Here is a 20,301-nt window from a genome sequence, read left to right on the forward strand (position 1 = left end):
TTGAGTACACAGCTGTGCATAACCTGCAACTTTATTATGAATACATGTCACAGAAAACTATTTAAGAGTTGGCATTAGGACCCTTCTTCTTTCCAAAGGTGGGCACCACATTCACAAAGCGACGGTTGTACTGGATGCGGCGCTTGGCGCGGCCAGTCTTCTTTTTCTTCTTCTCCTGCTTGTCCACCTGAAAGCAGCAGGACAGAGCAGATATTACCTCTGTTGCTTCCTTTTCACTCAGTCATATCACTCCTTACTAAGGATTTTTTTGATTTGCATTTCAAATGACTCGACTTACACAAGCCTGACCATAATATTTGCATATAATTGGTAGAGAAAATCAAACTAATGAACACCTAACTTCATTGGTATTCAAAGGACACACAACAATCCTTTTTCCTGAATTAAAAGAGATTGAATCCAGAAGAAAAAAGAAAAAAAAAAGACACCAGAGTACATCAAATCACAGCGAGTTCTTAGAACAGTCTAGTGCAGTGTACCGACTTTAAAACTTGTGATTAGAGAAGACATGGACCAGTCCCAAACATCACAACACACCCATTTTATTGTGGGCAATTTAGACAAAAGTAAAATAAAATAATTTTTAAAAAAGCCCTTTGGACTCACCTTGGGTGTCTGTCCTCGTACTTTTCCAGCACGAGCCAGAGAACCGTGGACCTTACCTAGAAAGATGAGAAGATCAATATAAAACCTGTTTAAGCAAAAACTGATTGCTCTTCTTAAACACAATGAAACACATTTGATACTACTTTATTACAAGGCTCACTAATCATCTCTGTAAACATGGCCACGGGTTTTCATTCCAACTAATCAGGAGCCACATCAATCTCCACCTGCTTTACAAACTGGTTCTGAAATGACTATTACGTGTGGCTCCAGTAATCTGCAGTAACTTAGACAATCAAACTGCAATAACAGTTCCTTAAACAGTTCTTATGGCTGGAAAGAGTTTAAACGTGTACATCAACACAGCACTTTCTAAAATTCATGTACTTACCTCCCAGAAGCCTGCCAACAACCTCCAGAGTGCAGTGTTCTGAAATTCCACAGCTCACAAGGGTAGCGGCATCTTCAAGAGGGGTCCCAGACAGGAGAAGTACCTGGTCCTCCACACAAAGACCCTCTAGAGTCTGGACATGGGCCTGGGACACACACAAACACCACATTTAGTCAGCATTGTCTGTATAAGCACACCACAATTGCGGATATGGGCAGATTACACATTTTCCTGTTCAGTAGTGATGTATCTGATGTCATGAACATGTCAAGTTTACTGGCAATACATTAACAGAGGACATAAAGTGATTTTTTACCACAGCACTGTTGAATTATCTAATCTGATTGGTCAGAAGGTGTTAAAACTTTCTATACATCATTACAATACCGCTAACTAGACAGGATTAAATGTCCATGGGTTCCTGAGGTTAATTCCTATTTTTACAGACGCTCTTTGACTTTAGCACCATCCGGATCAGCCGTGTCATTGTTTTTCTCCATCCTCCTAAGAAAATTACAGACCAAATTACCTATCGTTTTTCACCAAGCTCAGTGGTCACCTGATCATTTTAGTCACCTCACATTGGCTGCTGCTACTTGCAATATTCAGTCTCCTAGCTTGTGTATCAGTGACCCTCCCCCAGATTTTAAACCCTTCCTGAGGCAAGAAATGAAAAATGAATGCTTATTATGTAACTTTGTGTATACCAGCATCTCTTCTCTAATTTAGTGCCTCTTCGACCACTCAGACACCATGTTGTGAGTTGGATCAAGTGTTCACGTGACACGACATATGGGTACGTAACAAAACGCAACCCTCTATAAACTCATTGCTTTTATAGTGCACCGCAGGGATGATACAGTTTTGTAGGCTAACCCAGAAGTTAGCATCACCCTGGTTCCCTCAACAAAAACCCAATAGGATTTTTCCCATTGGTGTTTGGATTAGAGCAGAAAATAAGCTCTGTGACCAACAAAACACTCTCTCAAAAAAAAAAATTTCTAACACATTTTGTTCATAAAGATAATCTTCACAAATGAACATGACTTGTGAATTTTGAAGCCAAAATACAAATGCCAGAAGTAGAAAAGCTAAAGGCTATAAACGAACTACACCAAGGTCGCATGACTTCAATGTCACGCCGCTTTTTCAATCTTTACTTAATTTTAACACTTCAATTGGAAAATACTATAAATCTACAAGTTGGAATAGTTTGCAAGAGCGCGAGTATAAACACAACAACGCTGTAGTAGGAGTTTTCCTGTTCGATGTGACGTTTAATATCACGACTTCTCTAGTCCCATTTATCCACTTGTTAGCAACCATATTATTCAAGACACAAAAGCTTGCTTTTTTTTTTTAACCATGAGTGGGGTATCACTGATTTATTTTATGTTGTAGAACAAAACATAAAAATAGCATTTTTAAACTTGAAGCTGTCAAAATAAGATGATTAGCTCCTTGGGTTTCATGAAAAGTGAACCAACAAGAAAATGAACAATAAATGACATACAAGTCATTACCTGATCTTTTGAAGAAGAAATGTTTTTCTCCACAGACCTAAAACCTTTACCTCAAGTGACTTCCCTTGTTAAATTTAAAACTGTAATCAATGGCAAACTATAATACAAGAGGACAAACACTTTGGGTCATGATGCTATAAGAAAGTCAACTTTCAGGGTGGTAAGAGTAGATCCTCTCCGTGTCAGCTCCTTCGGTGATAGTTTTCCTTTAACAGCAGACATTGTCATGTTTTATTTACTACTTAACGCACATCACCACCATGGTCATGACATTTTATAAGTTTGCATTTGCATCAGAAGCTTGTAAGGAGCGAACCCTGTTACTATGAGCCTTCATTAGCTGAAACATGGACACAGATATTGTGTTAGAAAATAAACAGGATCAGTGCACTTCTCACCTTGACATCCTGGACAGTCTCGTTTCCCGTCACCTCAAGGGTGTGCAGGTTCTGTGCACGCACAAAGAGCTGCATGATGATTGCTGAGGTAAAGAAAGAAATCAAATACGAGTCATGTTTTCATGGGGTACAAGTATTCAGATGCTACACATGCGCTTGTCTGGCGGCAGCCATTTTGTTTGTGCTACGTCATTAATGACTTGTTCAGTTTATCTTGTAACCTTTGAGTTCGGTCTTAACTAAGATCCAATCCAAAGCACGTAATGAGTCAAAAATTAACCAGAACCATCGAAAGACCAGAGTAAAAATAACTAACAGATGACAACAGGTTATGATTAAAGTTCTCCAGCTGCTTGCCTCCTGTGCGGTCAACTTCCTGCCCCATTTTTACGCTAATGTGAGCTAGCTACCTACAACTATTCACCACATTCCGAGTTAACTACTAATTATTTTAATCTTTCATACTTTGGATTCAAATAAACAGCTCATATAAAGCAGGAAATAAGGACGTGTCGTGAAACGAGTCTCGTGCTGTGCGTTAGACAGCCGTGCTCTCTGCTAGCTTTAGCTATTTGAACACTGTTCCACTCAGGCATGAGGCACGCATTCAAGAATGTACAAAATTACACTCCCAATACACTGCACATTACCCTGAAAACGTGTACAGCGCATATTCCGAGCTCTATATATGCACACAAATGCTATTTAATCCGACATTAAGAATGAAAACCAAAATAAATATGTAAAGAGAGAGACGGGCCTTACATCGCACGGTGCTAATCGGTCCACACGGAGCGAGAAAAGGACCAGCGCGTTGTCTGATGTGCGCATGTGCACGGCTAAGAATTCTGGGAAGGCGTGACGTCACTGCTAAGGACTTTGAAATCAGTTCAGTTTCACACTGGAATAAAGTTGGTTTGACGTTGGACATTCGATATTCGCGGATATGCGGAAATTAAGGGACCGTCTCTAAAGTTACATACAACATTGATAATATATATATATATATATATATATATATATATATATATATACATACGCATATATGTATACATACATTATATATATATATATATATATATATATATATATATATATATACATATGTACATATATGTATGTATATATACATTTTATATATATATATATATATATGTATATATATATATATATATATATATATATATACATACATATATATACATATATAAATTATTTTATTAATAGGACATCTATTTTTTGAAGAAAACCACTCAATCCCGTACGGGTCGTTTTGACCCCCTTTATGCATTCGTGAAGGTTTTTTTTTTGGTTCATGCATTGTAGGATTAAATATCAAAAATCTAAAAGGTGTGCATCATAACTGACACCTAGTCAAACACTTTACAGTTGATTGTGTGACTGTACATCAATCCCTTCAAATGCTATTGAGCTTTAAATTATGGTATATTTTGTGTATGGGCCCATTCGGTAGTGAAATACATGGCAATATTTACATGTGATTTAATAGCTTATTTTAATAAATATCAGAAATCTAAAAGGTGTGCTTCATACCTGACACCTAGATGAACATTTTACAGTTGGTTTTGTGACTGTAAGTCATTCCCTTCTAATGCTATTGAGCTTTAAATAATAGCATATTTGGAGTATGGGCCCATTCTGCAGTGAAATTCATGTCTAATTTACATATGATTTAATAGTTTATTTTGATAAAGATCAAAATTCTAAGAGGTGTGTGTTATAGCTGACACCTAGATGAACACTTTACAGTTGGTTATATGGCTGTAAGTCATTCCCTTCAAATGCTATTTAAGTTAGAAACGTGTTTATCAATGTTGTATGTAACTTTAGAGACGGTCCCTTAATTTCCGCATATCCGCGAATATCGAATGTCCAACGTCAAACCAACTTTATTCCAGTTCAGTTCTCGTATCAATGTTAATGACGAAATAACGAATATCTTATAAATGTGTAGCTATGCATGGTTTCGTTTATGACCCTTATTCACGTTGTTTGTTTATTGTTTGTTTTATTTATATTTGACTTTTTTTTATAATTCAAAATTTAAATAAAAAAAGCACCTATCAGGTTTTGAACAGTAAATTAAATATTATTTACAGAGGATCTCTGCTTTATCCAGTGCTAAGGCCCTTAAGATTTAAAGGAAAATTTCACAGTGAATCAGTTTAAATATGTTTATATATATATATATATATATATATATATATATATATATATATATATAATATTTACTTATTTATTTACATGTTTAGTGGTTCTGGTGGGTTACCATGTTTGCCCCAGACCTCTGGGGTTGAGGGTTTGTATCCTGCCTCCGAATTGCGTGTGCAGAGTTTGCATGTTCTCCCCCTGCTTTTGGGGTTTCCTCTGAGTACTCCAGTTTCCTCCCCAGTCCAAAGACACAAGTTGTAGGCTTATCTCTTCAAGTGGAGATGAAGCAAGGCCACCACTAACAGCAAGTAGTCAAATAGCATTGTGGATAATATAGAAAACCATTAACTAAAATGAAATTAAACCAACATGGTGATGAAAGAAGTTTAAACAAAAAAGTCGAGTCAGAAATTTCCTTACAAAATTGTAAATCTTGTACACCGTTGAGGATCACGTGTAATACAATAATAAATATAAACATGTAAGTTATTCTGATTTTCCTGTTTTAAAGTGTTCATTTGATTTGTATTTGTTTTGTGTGAATTATTTGAAACATTTGAACACTTTTATCCTTTCTTCTTGGAAACTCAGCAAAAAATAGTAACATCCTTTTTTCAGGAGACATAATTTAAAAAAAATCCAAATAAGCTTTACAGCTCTTTATTGGAAAGGGTTTAAACAATGTTTTCATGCTTGATCAGGGTGGCTGTGGCTCAGGTAGTAGAGCAGGTTGTCCACCCACTAATTGTAGAGTTGGCAGTTTCATTCCCTGCCCACGAGACACTGAACCCCAGGTTGCTCCGACGGCTCGCGGTGTGTGCGTGTGTGTGTGTGAGAGAGAGAGAGAGAGAAAATGGGTGAATGAGAAACAGTAGAGAGCTAGTAAAGCATGTACATTTACCATCGTTCAATGAACCATAAACAATTCTTGCATATGCGCCTGTGGAACAGTCCTTATGACACTGTTTACAGGCAGTAGGCAATTAAGGTCACAGTTACAATAACTTAGGACACTAAAGTGAATCTGAAATACACCAGAAGAAAGATGCCTAGGGTTCCTGCTCACCTGCATGAACATTCCATTGGCCTGATGTGGCCACTGCAAAAAACTACAACGTCTATAACGTAAGACGCCTAAGACAGTGCAGCAGTGAGACAGGAAGGACAACTGATAGTCCTTGCTGTGTAAAATTACAAGTGTTCCCCCAGACTTGATCGAGAACCTGCAAATGCCTTGGTGGAAAAGTGGAGTAACATCTCACAGCAAGAACTGACAAATCTGGTGCAGTCCATGAGGATGAGATGCACTGTAGTACTTAAAGCAGCTGGAGGCCACCATATACTCACTGTTACTTTTACTATTGAACTCCCCTTTGTTCAGGCACTCGTTATTCCATTTCTGTTCATCTAATGTCTGTGAAACTTGTTCAGTTTATGTCTCAGTTATGGAATCTTATGTTAATACAAATATTTACACGTTAAATTTGCTGGAAATAAAAGCAGTTTAATGTGAGAGGACGTTTCTTGTCTTGCTCAGTACATATGTTTTGTGCACCCATCAGTATATAGACTACATTGGAAGTACGGTGACTTCAGGCATATTTAGACGTCAGGTAAATTGAGACAATAACGTTTAAAAGCCAGTTACACTGTGACGTCAGGGGTACTGAGATTACAAGAAATAAATTATAAACCGTTACTTACCTTTTGGCCAAGACACGTTATGTGAATCGTGCTTTCAGCCAAAGCCCTTTACGATTCAATTATGTCAAACATGAGTATAACTAAAACGTCTCATTTACCAACAAACATTACCACAAAAGGGCATGCAAATGCCATTTTGCCAATTCAAGTAGTTTTCCACAAAAACTCCAAATTACCAAAAAAAAAAAAGGCACGGCCGCAACAAACAAATCAATCTGCAAAATTCTGCACAGACTGTTTCTTACTTTCAAGAAAGCTTACACAAAATAGAAGCTAGAAATCTGTCCACACACATTACATTTCCTTATACGCAATTGTATGCATCTGTAAAATCTTGCATTAATATTTAGATCGCAGACAGGTTTATTTCAGGTGTTCAGTTTTATACCCGTTATGCTTTTATTTTTATTTTGCATTTATTTGAGGAGTTTTATATTCTGCAAAAAGCCATTAAGCATTCAACAGTCTTGTGGTAGCTCACTTGTTTCCTAGAGGAATTCTGTAAAAAGCATTAGATCAACATTATTGCATTCACTACACAGAGGGGAAAACATCAATAAAGCATAAGGGGAAAAAGGGCCATCCGTTGTTCAAGTAATGTAGGGATCACTAATCACCTACCCATAATGTAACTCACTGCAAGATGTTCAACACAAAGATCATTAGTAGTTAATGGCATCTTGCACATAGAAAAATCAAGACAAATGTCTCCACTATCTCTTTATTATGAAATTAATTCAAAATAAACAGCCTTCATTTCACATTTGGCTCTGAAAACAGTGATGACCCATTTAGGAGGGCAGAAACGGGATTTCAGAGTTTTCTACGTCCTACCGTAAAAATTTATTTCTTCCAAAACAATTACATTTCCAGAGAGACCATACTAAATCAAGCTAAAATTAAACATCCGCACCTTTTTACAGGGGAAACAAAAAAAAAAAAAAAAAAAACACTTCAATTCCAACACACATGCTCAGAACACAAAGAAACATGTCAAAAGAGAATGTCAAGAGTAGCAATAAGAACTGGTAAAAGGGATTTCAGCGTCACTCCATCAGACTGGACACCATTCATGTCGGGGGTGGTGGGTAGTACTGATTATACTGGCCATACTGACCGTACTGGCCCCAAGTGTTCTGACTTCCCCAGGAGTTGTATTGCTATTTTGGGGGGGGGAACAAAAAAAGTTACGAACAGAACACTGCATCTCTCAAAAGCAAAATTTAGCAAAGTTTAATAACATGACAATAAATTAATAGACAGTAAATAAATCCTTATATGCTGTACATTGAACCCAAATTCCTAGCAAAGATGATCAGGCCATTATATGGTACGCATAAAAACACACCTGATACCAGTTATTATAGTTGTATCCTCCATGATTAGCTTGCATGTCTGGCATCATTTGGCCAGATGCTGCCGAGCCATCATCCACGCGCTGTCTCTTTGAATCTGGCTCTTGTGACCTTTGTAACAACAACCACCCAAAAAAAAAAAAAAAAAAAAAAAAAAAAAAAAAAAGTTTAGAAGTGTTCGTGATTTTTGTAAAGAATTGTGAGAGCTAATTACCATTTTAAACTCAAAATGGAACACTTGGATATCAAATGCTAAAGAAATGTTAGTGGCAATAAAAATTAATCGATGCACTGCCAATACATAAATTTCTCAGTAGTACCTTACCCATTTTCTGCTTTCCTCTTCGTGGAGTCCTGCTCCTTCACAAGTTTTTGATGTTGTTCATAAGCAGCTACAAGCCTGAGTGAGAAAGAAAAGCAGATTTTGTTCTAGTTCTAAAGTCATGTGAAGTGAATGTTGTAATAAGTAAATATAGGCAGGACAATAAATAATGCTGTCATACTTTCATGACTCTGGAGCTACAGTTTAGGAGGAAAGGAGATATGATTACAATTGGTAAAAGTTTTAAAAATAAATACTAAACTCACACATTTATATCGCTTCCAAAGTCCTCGAGAAACGATAATTTTTGCTGTGAGAATGTTACACGCGCCTCTAACGGCATGGTGCTGCTGAGCGCCCGGTCGAAGCATGCCAAGATCTCTGCCTCGTTCTGCTGCACGTCTCCACTGTATTCCAGCTCCAGCAGGTTCAGGTAGAGCTTGGGACTGGTCTGGTAAGGGGGAAAGGGGTTGGATCAGAGATAGTGAGTCCATCAAGTTACAAAACACATTCAACTGTTTTCCTGCAGCAAAGTGCTGCTAAAAAAAAAAAAAAAGAAAGAAAGAAAGTTATTTTACCCCAAACACAAACTAAACACTAGTTAAAAGCATCATCAAACCCGTAATCATTGTTAGTCTCTTGTTAATCTTAAAGTCTTGTGAAAAGCCAGTTTACCTCATCCTTTTCAACAGCCTCTAGCAATACATTTTTAGCCTTCCCAACATTCCTCTGTACTTTGAGGAACTGCCTTGCCAGCTTCACAGAGAAGAAGGTCGATTCACTTGTGTTTTTTGCATTCTTGATGGCATCCTCTAGAAGAGCTTCCGCTTCATCCAAGTTCCCATGACGACGTTCAAGGCTCACACGACGTAGTCTCACCATGGCCAAACCAGGAACCGCCTCCTCCAGACTCTTCAGGATGCCTCGAGCCTCATCAATGTTCCCTGGAGAAACAAAATTATACCTTAAATCTCCAATACTTATAGATCAGTATTCTAGCATAGAGGTGTACCTCAGGACTACAATCCTGCAGATCCCAATTAAAGGGTTATATAGAGCAGGCGATCCAATATGGAGCTTGCAGGACAAAGACCATGTTGATGAACATAAGAATGTACTGGATACAGAAAGGTGTTGTGCTGCACATTTACTGCATGTCAGTACAAACTAAAATAAGTGAGAGTGGCCAAGGTGAGAACAGGGGAGGGGGTTAGCATCTGAATACTTTTACACCATGAAAACATGACTTGTATTTGAGTTGTCTTTCTTTACCTCAGCAATCAAATATGTATGTGATAGATAGATAGATAGATAGATATGAATACATTTCTCTAATGTAGAGGAAGAGTTGTTGAAAGTCATTTGGGTGAGTTTCAGATTGTTTAAGTCTGGGAAAAAAAAAAAAAAAAAAAAAAAAAAAGTTACGGGGGGGGGGGGCACGATACATTTTGCATCTAACCGCAAAACAACTGTATATTTCCCATTGAATTTGCATTAGAAACACAGAAACCTGCAAATAGAAGTAACTTTAATTCTCAGTGATGTCAGTGTCCAAAAATGATTTTTGTTTAAACCAGCCTTGATTGTAACGTCCAGTATTTAATATCTAACAGCTAAAAGCAACTTTAAGACATTTTATTAAATTAGATTTCAAAGTGTCTACTTTAATGTTTTAACACAAAGGATCCACAGCAACCCTATTTATACAAGTTGTTACAAGAGTAACATTAGGAGTATCGATTAGTTGGTCTGCACGCGGTACATTTACTCATTACATTAGTTCTGCTCTGAAAACGCTCCAGAGGGTAAATACTAAAGTTGTGTCCCAAATGACGTACTATGACCCACTTATACTATGCACTGTGTAGTGCAGTGTTTCACAGTTTCCCTAGTGGTCAGTGGTGTAATAGCAGGGGGTCCACAGGAATGTTTTAAAAGTGTTTAATTATACTTTGTTAAACTTATCAAAATATATTCAAAGGAGATGTTTCAAAATTAATCAATTTGGTTCTTTGCCTGCATTCACAAATACCACTTTAGCTGTGCTGACGATCATTCATTGATGGTTCATTATTTACAAATTTGATCATTCATTATTTACAAATGAAATGATAATTTGCAAAAACCTATGAGTGGTAGACAAGTTCAAGTGTCACAGTGATGGATAAAAAAAACAAAGCATAATTCAAAGAGTCAAATTAAATGTCACACCAACAATAAAATGGAATTGAACTTGGTAATTGCTAGGACTGTAGAATTCAGTGCTGTTTGTGCATCCATAAAAAGTAATGCATAAATACTCATTTAATATTATATATATATATATATATATATATATATATATATAAAATTATATATAAAAACACCCCTTGAATTTTTGCAAATATTTTATCTTTTAACGTGACAACACTGAAGAAATGACACTTTGCTACAATGTAAAGTAGTGAGTGTACAGCTTGTGTAACAGTGTAAATGTGCTGTCCCCTCAAAATAATTCAACACAGCCATTAATGTCTAAACCGCTGGCAACAAAAGTGAGTACACCCCCAAGTGAAAATGTCTGCTTCAGTACATGTTGGCATTCATGGTTCCCTCAATGAACTGTAGCTCCCCAGACCATGACACTCCCACCACCGTGCTTGACTGTAGGGAAGACACATTTGTCTTTGTACTCCTCACCTGATTGCCGCCACACATGCTTGACACCATCTGAACCAAATAAGTTTATCTTGGTCTCATCAGACCACAGGACATGGTTCCAGTAATCCATGTCCTTAGTCTGCTTGTCGTCAGCAAACTGTTTGCGGGCTTCCTTGTGCATCATCATTAGAAGAGGCTTCCTTCTGGGACGACAGCCATGCAGACCAATTTGATGCAGTGTGCGGCATGTGGTCTGAGCACTGACAGGCTGACCCCCCACCCCCTCAACCTCTGCAGCAATGCTAGCAGCACTCGTACATCTATTTCCCCAAAGACAACCTCTGGATATGACGCTGAGCACGTGCACTCAACTTCTTTGGTCGACCATGGCGAGGCCTGTTCTGAGTGGAACCTGTCCTGTTAAACTGCTGTATGGTCTTGGCCACCGTGCTGTAGCTGTAGGGTCTTGGCAAGCTTCTTATAGCCTAGGCCATCTTTATGTAGAGCAACAATTCTTTTTTTCAGATCCCCAGAGAGTTCTTTGCCATGAGGTGCCATGTTGAACTTCCAGTGACCAGTATGAGGGAGTGTGACCTATTGAGCATCTGTGGGGCATCCTCAAACAGAAGGTGGAGGAGCACAAGGTCTCCAACATCCACCAGCTCCGTGATGTCATCATGGAGGAGTGGAAGAGGACTCCAGTGGCAACTTGTGAAGCTCTGGTGAACTCCATGCCCAAGAGGGTTAAGGCAGTGCTGGAAAATAATGGTGGCCACACAAAATATTGACACTTTGGGCCCAATTTGGACATTTTCACTTAGGGGTGTACTCACTTTTGTTGCCAGCAGTTTAGACATTAACGGCTGTGTGTGGAGTTATTTTGAGGGAACAGGGCATTTACACTGTTATATAAGCTGTACACTCACTACTTTACATTGTAGCAAAGTGTAATTTCTTCAGTGTTGTCACATGAAAAGATAAATATTTACAAAATGTGAGGGGTGTACTCACTTTTGAGAGATACTGATATAGAGATCAGTATAAGTATAATTATATTACACACACATTTATGTACTGCTTTTTATGGATGCAAAAAAAAAAAAAAAAACCCTGAATTAAACTACAGTCCTAAATTAATAATATGGTGTGTATCCGTGTGTATTGGGTTCTTTTCAGTCGTATATAATTGGACAAACAGTTGTGTAAAGTTTCTGTCTTAGGTTTATATTCGTAACACTCAGTTTGTGGATTTTATTTTAAATAAATGGGGCAAGTTTGCCCCCATCCGATTAACCGAAAAAATTACTGTCCAACTAATCGACTGTGAAAATTGCTAGTTGCAGCCCTAGTCATGTCTGTAGTCCAATCAATATTATGTTGCAAATAATTAACCACAGTAAAAGAAAAATGTCTACTGATTGACTTTAGAGCCACGCATCAGCTCTTTACAGTTTTAACATGCGAGGAAATAGGAATACTATAATCATATGCTCAAATAGGATTATTATATTTCATTTATACATTTTAAATATAGATTTTATTTATTTTATGATGGCCAACATGGTGAGAAATGTATTCTATTTTTGAATATGTTGACAAAAATGCAAAATCCCCAACCCCCTCATAAAACAAAACAGCACATCCCCATTCAATTTCTCTTGCTCAGATCCAGACTAACTGATATGATCAACAGTAGGTGTGTGACTTCACACTGGCCTGGGAGGCTTGATCTGTTTGCTGTTCCACACAGTCAAATGTGGTCAATACCGTACACCAATAGTACAGTGAAATTCACCTTGTTGTTCCTCAAAGGCTGCCCAGAGAACATGGATGGTAGGCTTCTTTGGCAGGTGGACGGTGCATGCTTTCTTGAAGATGTGCCTCACTCCCTCTGTGCTGTAGCTCTCCAGGTACTTGGCATACTTCAGAAGTAAAGAAGGAAAGATGAGAAGGGGGTGGAAAAGAGAGAGAGAGAGAGAGAGAGAGCAGGGGGGGGGGGGGGTTGAAAAGGTAGAAATGGGAAAGAACACAGAAATTAAGTTTTCATTTCTGATTCCTGCACCGGTGAATTTCCATTGACAAGATCGTTTTGAGAATTTCTGTTTTAAACCCATCAGCACCTTCATGGAACCAATAAGATAAGTTTCTGTAAGGTAGTGGGAGACGGAGAGATGCAACGAAGTTGGCATATGCTGGAGTCAAATCTTGTGTGGCAAGCTGGCCATCCCCTAATACAACAGATACAGTCAAATATCAACGTTACACGCAAAGAGTGCAGGAAGTTTTACTGAGGAAGTGAAAACGTTGATTGGGGGGGACAGGAGGAACGAAAGTCTCTGCCAAAAGGAGCTCTATTTACCTTTATCCAAAACTCCTCGTACAGGGCACAGGCGATCAGGCAGCGCTCAAACAGAACCACTACACGCTCCGGTGTCCCATTCTCCAGCTCAAAGTCCAGGTACTCCCTCCAGTTGCTAAGCTGAGTCTTCTCCAAGGCTTTCACATGGAAATATGGACGCTTGATCTAGTGGAAGGGTTAAAAAAATAAAATACATTTTATAGTGTTGATTCAGAACACTGTGTAAATTAAAAACTTTAAATTTTTAGTAAGTAAATGACTAGAGAAAAGTTCAAATAAAACAAACACTTACCCCTTCTTCAAAGGCCCAACGCTTGCTGACTTCATGTTCATTGTGGTTAAATATCTCTTGACGCGTCTCGATCACCTTATGTCGCATGTTCTCGATCTCTGTGACTCTCTAGAGGAGAAATGGACAATTATGTGCCATCGCATTACAGCATGCTCAACTTATCGAGTGACGTGCAAACTGCATATTCAGCTACCAAGGTTTTACATCACCATGAGCTCGAGAGAAATTAGCAGCATCTTGCGCTGGGATAAGCACGGTATGCACACCCTGCACATCAGCTGCGGCCCAAGCCGAGGGAGGGCTGAGGGACGGTGTCATTCCGTCACGGTCCCGTCCCACTTTTAGATCGACTCCCTGATTGGATGCCAACTTGGATCCTCAGGTATTCATTGGCTGCTAACGGAAAGACACCTCTTCAAACCTGTACAGTTTTGCTTCTCTCCAGGATCAGGTAGGACCCTCCCTATCCCTGGCATGTTTTAAAACCCACAAAAACTCCAGCTTGGGCTCTTACCTTTGCTGGGTCAGGAAGGTCTTCTGTGCCTGGTGGTAGCTCCTCGCTGGGGGTTTCCTCCTCTCCTTCTCCCTCTCCACTGGGCTTATTGGCAGCTGCAAGTTCCAACCTCAGCTGAACAAACTCCTCTTCAGACAGGAAGTGCTTAGGATTATTGTTTTGCACATGATCCTTGAACCTGGAAACAATATAATGTATACCATTAACTGTGGAATGACGTTTTGTATTCCCTGGTGAACGTTCCAAAAAAAAAACAAAAAAAAAAAAAAACACCTGACTCCATAATCTTTAGACATTACCATGAATATAAAGCTTATTTCAATCATATCTGCAGTGTTATCTACCATGTTTACTCAGATAACAGAACATGGACATATTTTACACATTTATAACACAAACCTCTGGAAGTGCTGGGAGTACAGCTGAGTAGGAATTCCCAGGACACGGTCATAAACTGCTGTAACATTGGCTAACTTGTTCTGCTCAGTCTCCCAGCCAATATAAGCTTCCCACAGACGGTCTGACCGAAAGTCTGTACCTGCAGCAAGAACTGCATGCTCATAGGCACTGGGGGGGGAGGGAAAAAAGAAAAACAAGACATTTAGGACCTAGAACACAAGCGATCAAAATACAATCCATGTTATTTGGACTTCTGGACAATATACTTACGCTCGCATGCGATTCTCAGCCTCTCCATCACTAGTGTCTTGGTTCTCTTTTAAGAAAGTTATATAATGAAGCCAAAGATCAACACTGAGTGGGATGGCTTGCAGACCTCTGCGATACACCTGGCAGGACAAGAAAGAGTGAACACCAAGTCAAACATGCAATTGTAATGTAATGGCATTGGATAAAAATCAAGTGTGCAAACTACAGCTTGGATGCATTTACGACAAAGAGACGCCTTACCTCATCCGCCTCCTGTATGCAACCATGCTTTTTTTCTATGTCTGCATATTTCTTCCAGTATCCGTAGCAATAAGGATAGCGTAGAAAAAAGGCATCAAATGCCTTTCTCGAAGTGAGCAGGTGATTCTGGAAAAAAACAAAACAAAAAAAAAAAAAAACACGCATGTCTTTTAATCTACAACGAACCCGACGTGCTCTTTGTTTAATCTGTTCATTGATTTATGTAGCACTTACCTCTTGTTCAACATATTGCAAGAGGTAGACCCAGCCATTAAAGTCCTCAGGATCATCCTCAACCACCTTATAGAGCCTCTCGAAGTCAGAGGGGAGCGAAAGTTTTGACACTGATGCATCTCCCACTTCACTTCCCTCTTTGGACCCATCCTCAAGCTCCATATTAGCTGGGCTGTCCGAGCTGCCTGTTTCAGCCTGCTTTTCTGAGCTCAACTCTGACTCTTTGAGATGACCCTCTGCAGCCTGTCCATTTGTTCCGGGCTGATTGCCATCAACATAGGTTGATGTATCGTGCTGTTCAGAAAGGCCAGATTTTTGCTCCACTGCAGACTGTGAATGCCCATCTACCGAGTACTGCTCCAGCAGGCCTTCTTCTGGGTTCTGTTGATTTGCAAGAGCAGCAAAAGTGTCAGGTACTTGGTCCATTGTCCACTGAGCATCAGGAGCCAAGTTAGGAAGGTCAGGAACGAAGCCATCTCCTGCATCTTCCATAGGAGTTGCATCCCCGTTGTCAGAGGCATTTGCACCAACCATCCCAGTCATAGCCTCTTCTGAGTGTTGCAGATCTAAAGAATTACACAAAATAAAATCAGAATGCTGTAATCGAACATCTGATATCAAATGGTGATTTAAATGCACTGTTCCTGATCAAGTATGGGTCTCCTTACTGAAAGAGCAGCGTGTTGTACATGCAGAAATGTAAAGGCTAGTTTTTGTATATTGTTTCCCACCCCATAGTCCACATTATAGTACTGTTGTAGACAAAGTCCCTGCAGTAAATTGGTGCATATAGCACATTTTTAAAAAATTATTCCATCACAGTGAATTTTAAGATTTTGTAATGATCTGATCATAACTGACTTGACAGTTATGATCAGATCAAAAAAAAAAAAGAATGAAGAAATAAAAAAAGAAGAAGAAAAAAGTTAACCCATTCACCCCATGAGGACACAAGAGGACATGAGATTGTGGGCATGTGCCATCTTTACACACGTCACCTATTATCCATCCTAAATAGTTTCTGAGATTAGAATTAGTGTATCCCAAATCGTATTATGTTGAAGCGAGTATCCCAGAAGCACCCAGATGGTCCACTATTTCCAGTAGATTTTTGAAGCTTGGCTCCTTGGACACTTTCAGCTAATATTGCCCACAACTCTTTGCATGAGGGAGGAGTAGTTATGAGACCATTTGCGTCACCTAATTCAACCTGCAGACATGGCAGACGAGGGCAACGTCAGTGATGCGTCTTCAGTATTTAAGTGTAAGAACGTAAAAAGGTTCAGCACCAAATATAAACAAAGCAAAATAAAAATCAAGAGAATGGTAAACTTCAATTATATAGTAGAAATTATATAAAGTATAATTATACAATGTTCTCCTTGTTAGTATGTCCCAGTACAGGCATACTCTTTCGTTACACACTTAAACGTATGTAGGTTTTTTCTTCACAAGGAGTACATAGTACAAGTAGGAGAACTGGGACACAGCACGTGAATAAAAGTTGACTGGGCAGTCCTGAGATTACGTGGGGGAAGTAGACTCAAGCAGAAAGTATGCTTCACTTTCTACGCATATGCTAGGAATAGCATACAATAAGCATGCCGCAAATTTCATCAGCATAGTATAAATACTGTACACGTGCCACCTGATTTTTCAGGTCGCACAGGCACATTCAATTCTTTTGGACCATTTAGTTGTTCCTCAAGGTGAGGACAGTGAGCCAGGGCCGTTGACTCTCAAGGGAGACGAAGAAAAAAAAGCAGAAGAGACAGAAATGAGTGCAGGTTAGAAAGTATCTGCATTTGTATAATTCTAGCCTTAAAGAGTATAAGGATTTGTATATGGGTGCTAATTGTGGCAAGAAATTGCCTGCTACATGTCAAATGCAGTATACTTTGAAAGGCTATGTGTACTACTGTGCGCACACACTAGCGTACACGTAAAAAACGAATTATATACCAGCAGCTTTAAACAAATACAGTACGCGCGTACTCTGCTGATTTTTTGCATCACACGTACTGTACACGTAAAAAGTGAAGAATACTTTCTTCTTAATTAGGAGTACTGGGACGCAGCAAAGTAATGTAATTGCACATATACAAAGACACACACGGCTTACAAAAGCCAACGGAGGAAGACAATCCCTAGTTCTTCCAGAAAACCGATGATCAATTGTGACTGCTGTATATTTTTCGATACCAGATGCCAAGTTTTTAATATTTAGGACGGTATTTAGGTGCTATGCATAAAAGGTCCTGAAGGCAAACAGAAATGAATCCGTTCCTGCGCCAGGGTTTATGCTAAAATACCAAACACGAGCTAGCACGTTAGCCGTCCAAGCCAGCTCTCTGAACTAATCTTCACTAAAGATCAATTTCGGGGGAAACTGTTGCACTCTGCTTATCTAATTGTCCAGTTATGTAAATATTTGCCCATGCTGTGAACGCCATTACAGCAGTTTTATAGTGGAAAAAGCTGGTTAATATTTACCCAACAGCTAGCCTAACTAGATACACTTAGCAAGTTACCCCTGAACCCTTTGCGGATTTTGTGCCCTAAATTTTGACAAATTAAATAAATAGACTATAAGCCAAATCTAATCAAAGCCTAAGCATTATTTATAGTTGTTCACGTAAAACCAGCAAGCTACGCAACAGAGCGCGGTGCCAGCTAGCAAAGCTAACACGGCCGGTTTGATTTGAGGCCTAGTTCATTAGCCACAAAGCTAAACGCTAGCAACACGAGCATGTACACATTGTCATCGAGATCATCGCGAATAACTCCTACCATACATTTAAAACCAACTTATAGTAAATTCAAAGCATTATTCTGAGCGTTTACGTACCAGATTGTTCCATGAAACTTTGTTCGCAGAAAAATTTCTCTCAACTTTTGAAGTTATCTTTTCAACAACATGTGGTCGCGTTACCGAGCTCTCGTGCTACACTTCCTCACAAGGGCAAGACCGTCCCGCGCATGCGCACTGCGCCCGAAGCCGCTAAATAGGCGGGTGGCTGAGCAGATGCGAGTTTGTTGGCTTCTTTTGGGGCCTGTTTCGAATTTAAGGGAAAGCGTGTTTTACCTAATAATCTGATGATTAATGATTGTTATATGGTCAAATTTATCAATGTAATATGTTTTTATGATTATATATATATATATATATATATATATATATATATATATATATATATATATATACATACACATACAGTGGCAAGAAAAAGTATGTGAACCTTTTGGAATTTCATGGTTTTCTGCATAAATTTGTCATAAAATGTGATCTGATGTTCATCTAAGTCAAGGATATTGACAAATATAATGTGTCTAAAATAAAACACAAAAACATTCTGATTTTTTATGTCTTTATTGAGAACAACCAAAAAAAAACTCATAGTGCTTGTGGAAAAAGTATGTGAACCCTTAGTTAATGACCTCAAAAAAGCTTCTTTTTTTTTGCACACCTGGAGTCTTGTTAAGAAAATGAGTTTGGAGGTGTGGACTACAGCTACTTTGACTGATAAAAACCCGTCAAACGTTTGGTGTTTGTTCTGTACAAGAAGCACATGCTTATGTGAGTCAAGCCTCGTCAAAAAGAGTTTTCAGAGGGGTTACGATCAAGAATTGTTGGCTTACATAAAGTTGGCAAGGGTCACAAAGTGATTTCAAAGACTTTAGAAATTCGCCAGTCTACAGTTAGGCAAACATTTTACAAATGGAGACACTTTGAGACTGTTGCTACTCTACCAAGATTTGGGAGCCTAGTCAAAATGACACCAAGAGCACATCGAAGACTCATCAATGAGGTAAAGAAACAACCCTGAATGACAGCCAAAGATTTGAAGGCATCGTTGGAACTGGCTAACCTCTCTGTTCATGAGTCTACAATATGTAAAACATTGAACAAGCAGGGTATCTATGACAGGACACCGTGAAGGAAGCCACTGCTTACTAAAAAGAACATTGCTGCACGCCTGAAGTTTGCAAAACAGCACATTGACACTCCACAGTGGTATTGGCAAAATGTTTTGTGGACTAATGAAACTAAGATTGAACTATTTGGGGGAAAAACCCACACGGCACTACATCTGATAGAAAGGGCAAAGCATATCATCATGAAAACATCATCCCAACTGTAAAGTATGGTGGAGGAAATATCATGATTTGGGCCTGCTTTGCTGCATCAGGGCCTGGCCAGCTTGCAAGCACTGAGGGGAAGACGAATTCCCAAGTATATCAGACAATTCTTCAGGATAATGTGAGAATATCTGTATGTCAGCTGAAACAGTGTAGACGTTGGGTGATGCAACAGCACAATGACCCAAAACACCGGAGCAAGTCCACAACAGAATGGCTTCAGAAAAACAAAATCTGCCTTTTGGAGTGGCCAAGTCAGAGCCCAGACCTCAACCCAATAGAGATGCTATGGAATGACTTGAAGAGAGCCATACACATGAGATGTCCAAAGAATATGACTGAGCTAAAGCAGTTCTGCCAAGAAGAATGGGCTAAAATTCCTCCTGAATGATGTGCAGGTCTTGTCCACAGCTACAGGAAGTAACTGGTTGCGGTTATTGCTGTGGGGGGGGTCACCCAGTTATTAATTCTAAGGGTTCACTTACTTTTTCCACTGCCATTTTAAATGTTGAATGAGTGTGTTCAATAAAGACATGAGGGATCGGAATTTATTTTGTGTTACTATTTTAGGCACATCATATTTGTCAATACCCTCGACTTAGATGAAGATCAGATCACATTTTATGACACATTTATTCAGAAAACCATGAAATATATAACATACTTTTTCTTGCCACTGTGTGTGTGTGTGTGTGTGTATATATATATATGTATATACGTA

General features: G+C 38.9%; 2 protein-coding genes across 2 annotated transcripts; both read right to left on the bottom strand.

The window, feature by feature from the left end:
• Window positions 1–13: 13 nt before the first annotated feature.
• Window positions 14–3,827, bottom strand: faua (FAU ubiquitin like and ribosomal protein S30 fusion a). The gene is made up of 5 exons (XM_053614451.1): window positions 3,705–3,827; window positions 2,940–3,022; window positions 1,019–1,163; window positions 628–683; window positions 14–187 (listed from the first exon to the last, which is right to left on the bottom strand). The coding sequence occupies exons 2-5, from the start codon at window positions 3,012–3,014 to the stop codon at window positions 62–64; spliced, it is 402 nt and encodes a 133-aa protein (XP_053470426.1). The 5' UTR covers window positions 3,015–3,022; window positions 3,705–3,827; the 3' UTR covers window positions 14–61.
• Window positions 3,828–7,520: 3,693 nt separating this feature from the next.
• prpf39 (PRP39 pre-mRNA processing factor 39 homolog (yeast)) lies at window positions 7,521–18,412 on the bottom strand. The gene is made up of 14 exons (XM_053614388.1): window positions 18,289–18,412; window positions 15,441–16,006; window positions 15,207–15,332; window positions 14,967–15,085; window positions 14,697–14,864; window positions 14,298–14,475; window positions 13,784–13,891; window positions 13,492–13,656; window positions 12,928–13,054; window positions 9,168–9,436; window positions 8,759–8,943; window positions 8,496–8,570; window positions 8,164–8,281; window positions 7,521–7,975 (listed from the first exon to the last, which is right to left on the bottom strand). Exons 1-14 carry the CDS (start codon window positions 18,299–18,301, stop codon window positions 7,886–7,888), a joined length of 2,307 nt encoding a protein of 768 aa, XP_053470363.1. The 5' UTR covers window positions 18,302–18,412; the 3' UTR covers window positions 7,521–7,885.
• Between the last annotated feature and the right edge of the window lie 1,889 nt (window positions 18,413–20,301).

This window comes from Ictalurus furcatus, chromosome 25, assembly GCF_023375685.1.
Source record: "Ictalurus furcatus strain D&B chromosome 25, Billie_1.0, whole genome shotgun sequence".
NCBI classification, from domain to species: Eukaryota; Metazoa; Chordata; class Actinopteri; order Siluriformes; family Ictaluridae; genus Ictalurus; species Ictalurus furcatus.

Coding starts and splice junctions, on each gene's coding strand:
- faua (XM_053614451.1), bottom strand. CDS start 3,014: ATGCAGCTCTTTGTGCGTGCACAGAACCTGCACACCCTTGAGGTGACG. Junction 1,164..2,939: donor AGACTGTCCAGGATGTCAAG/GTGAGAAGTGCA, acceptor TGTGTGTCCCAG/GCCCATGTCCAGACTCTAGA. Junction 188..627: donor TACGAGGACAGACACCCAAG/GTGAGTCCAAAG, acceptor TGCTGCTTTCAG/GTGGACAAGCAGGAGAAGAA.
- prpf39 (XM_053614388.1), bottom strand. Junction 14,865..14,966: donor GCTGAGAATCGCATGCGAGC/GTAAGTATATTG, acceptor CTCCCCCCCCAG/TGCCTATGAGCATGCAGTTC. Junction 8,571..8,758: donor TTTGGAAGCGATATAAATGT/GTGAGTTTAGTA, acceptor TTTCTCACTCAG/GCTTGTAGCTGCTTATGAAC.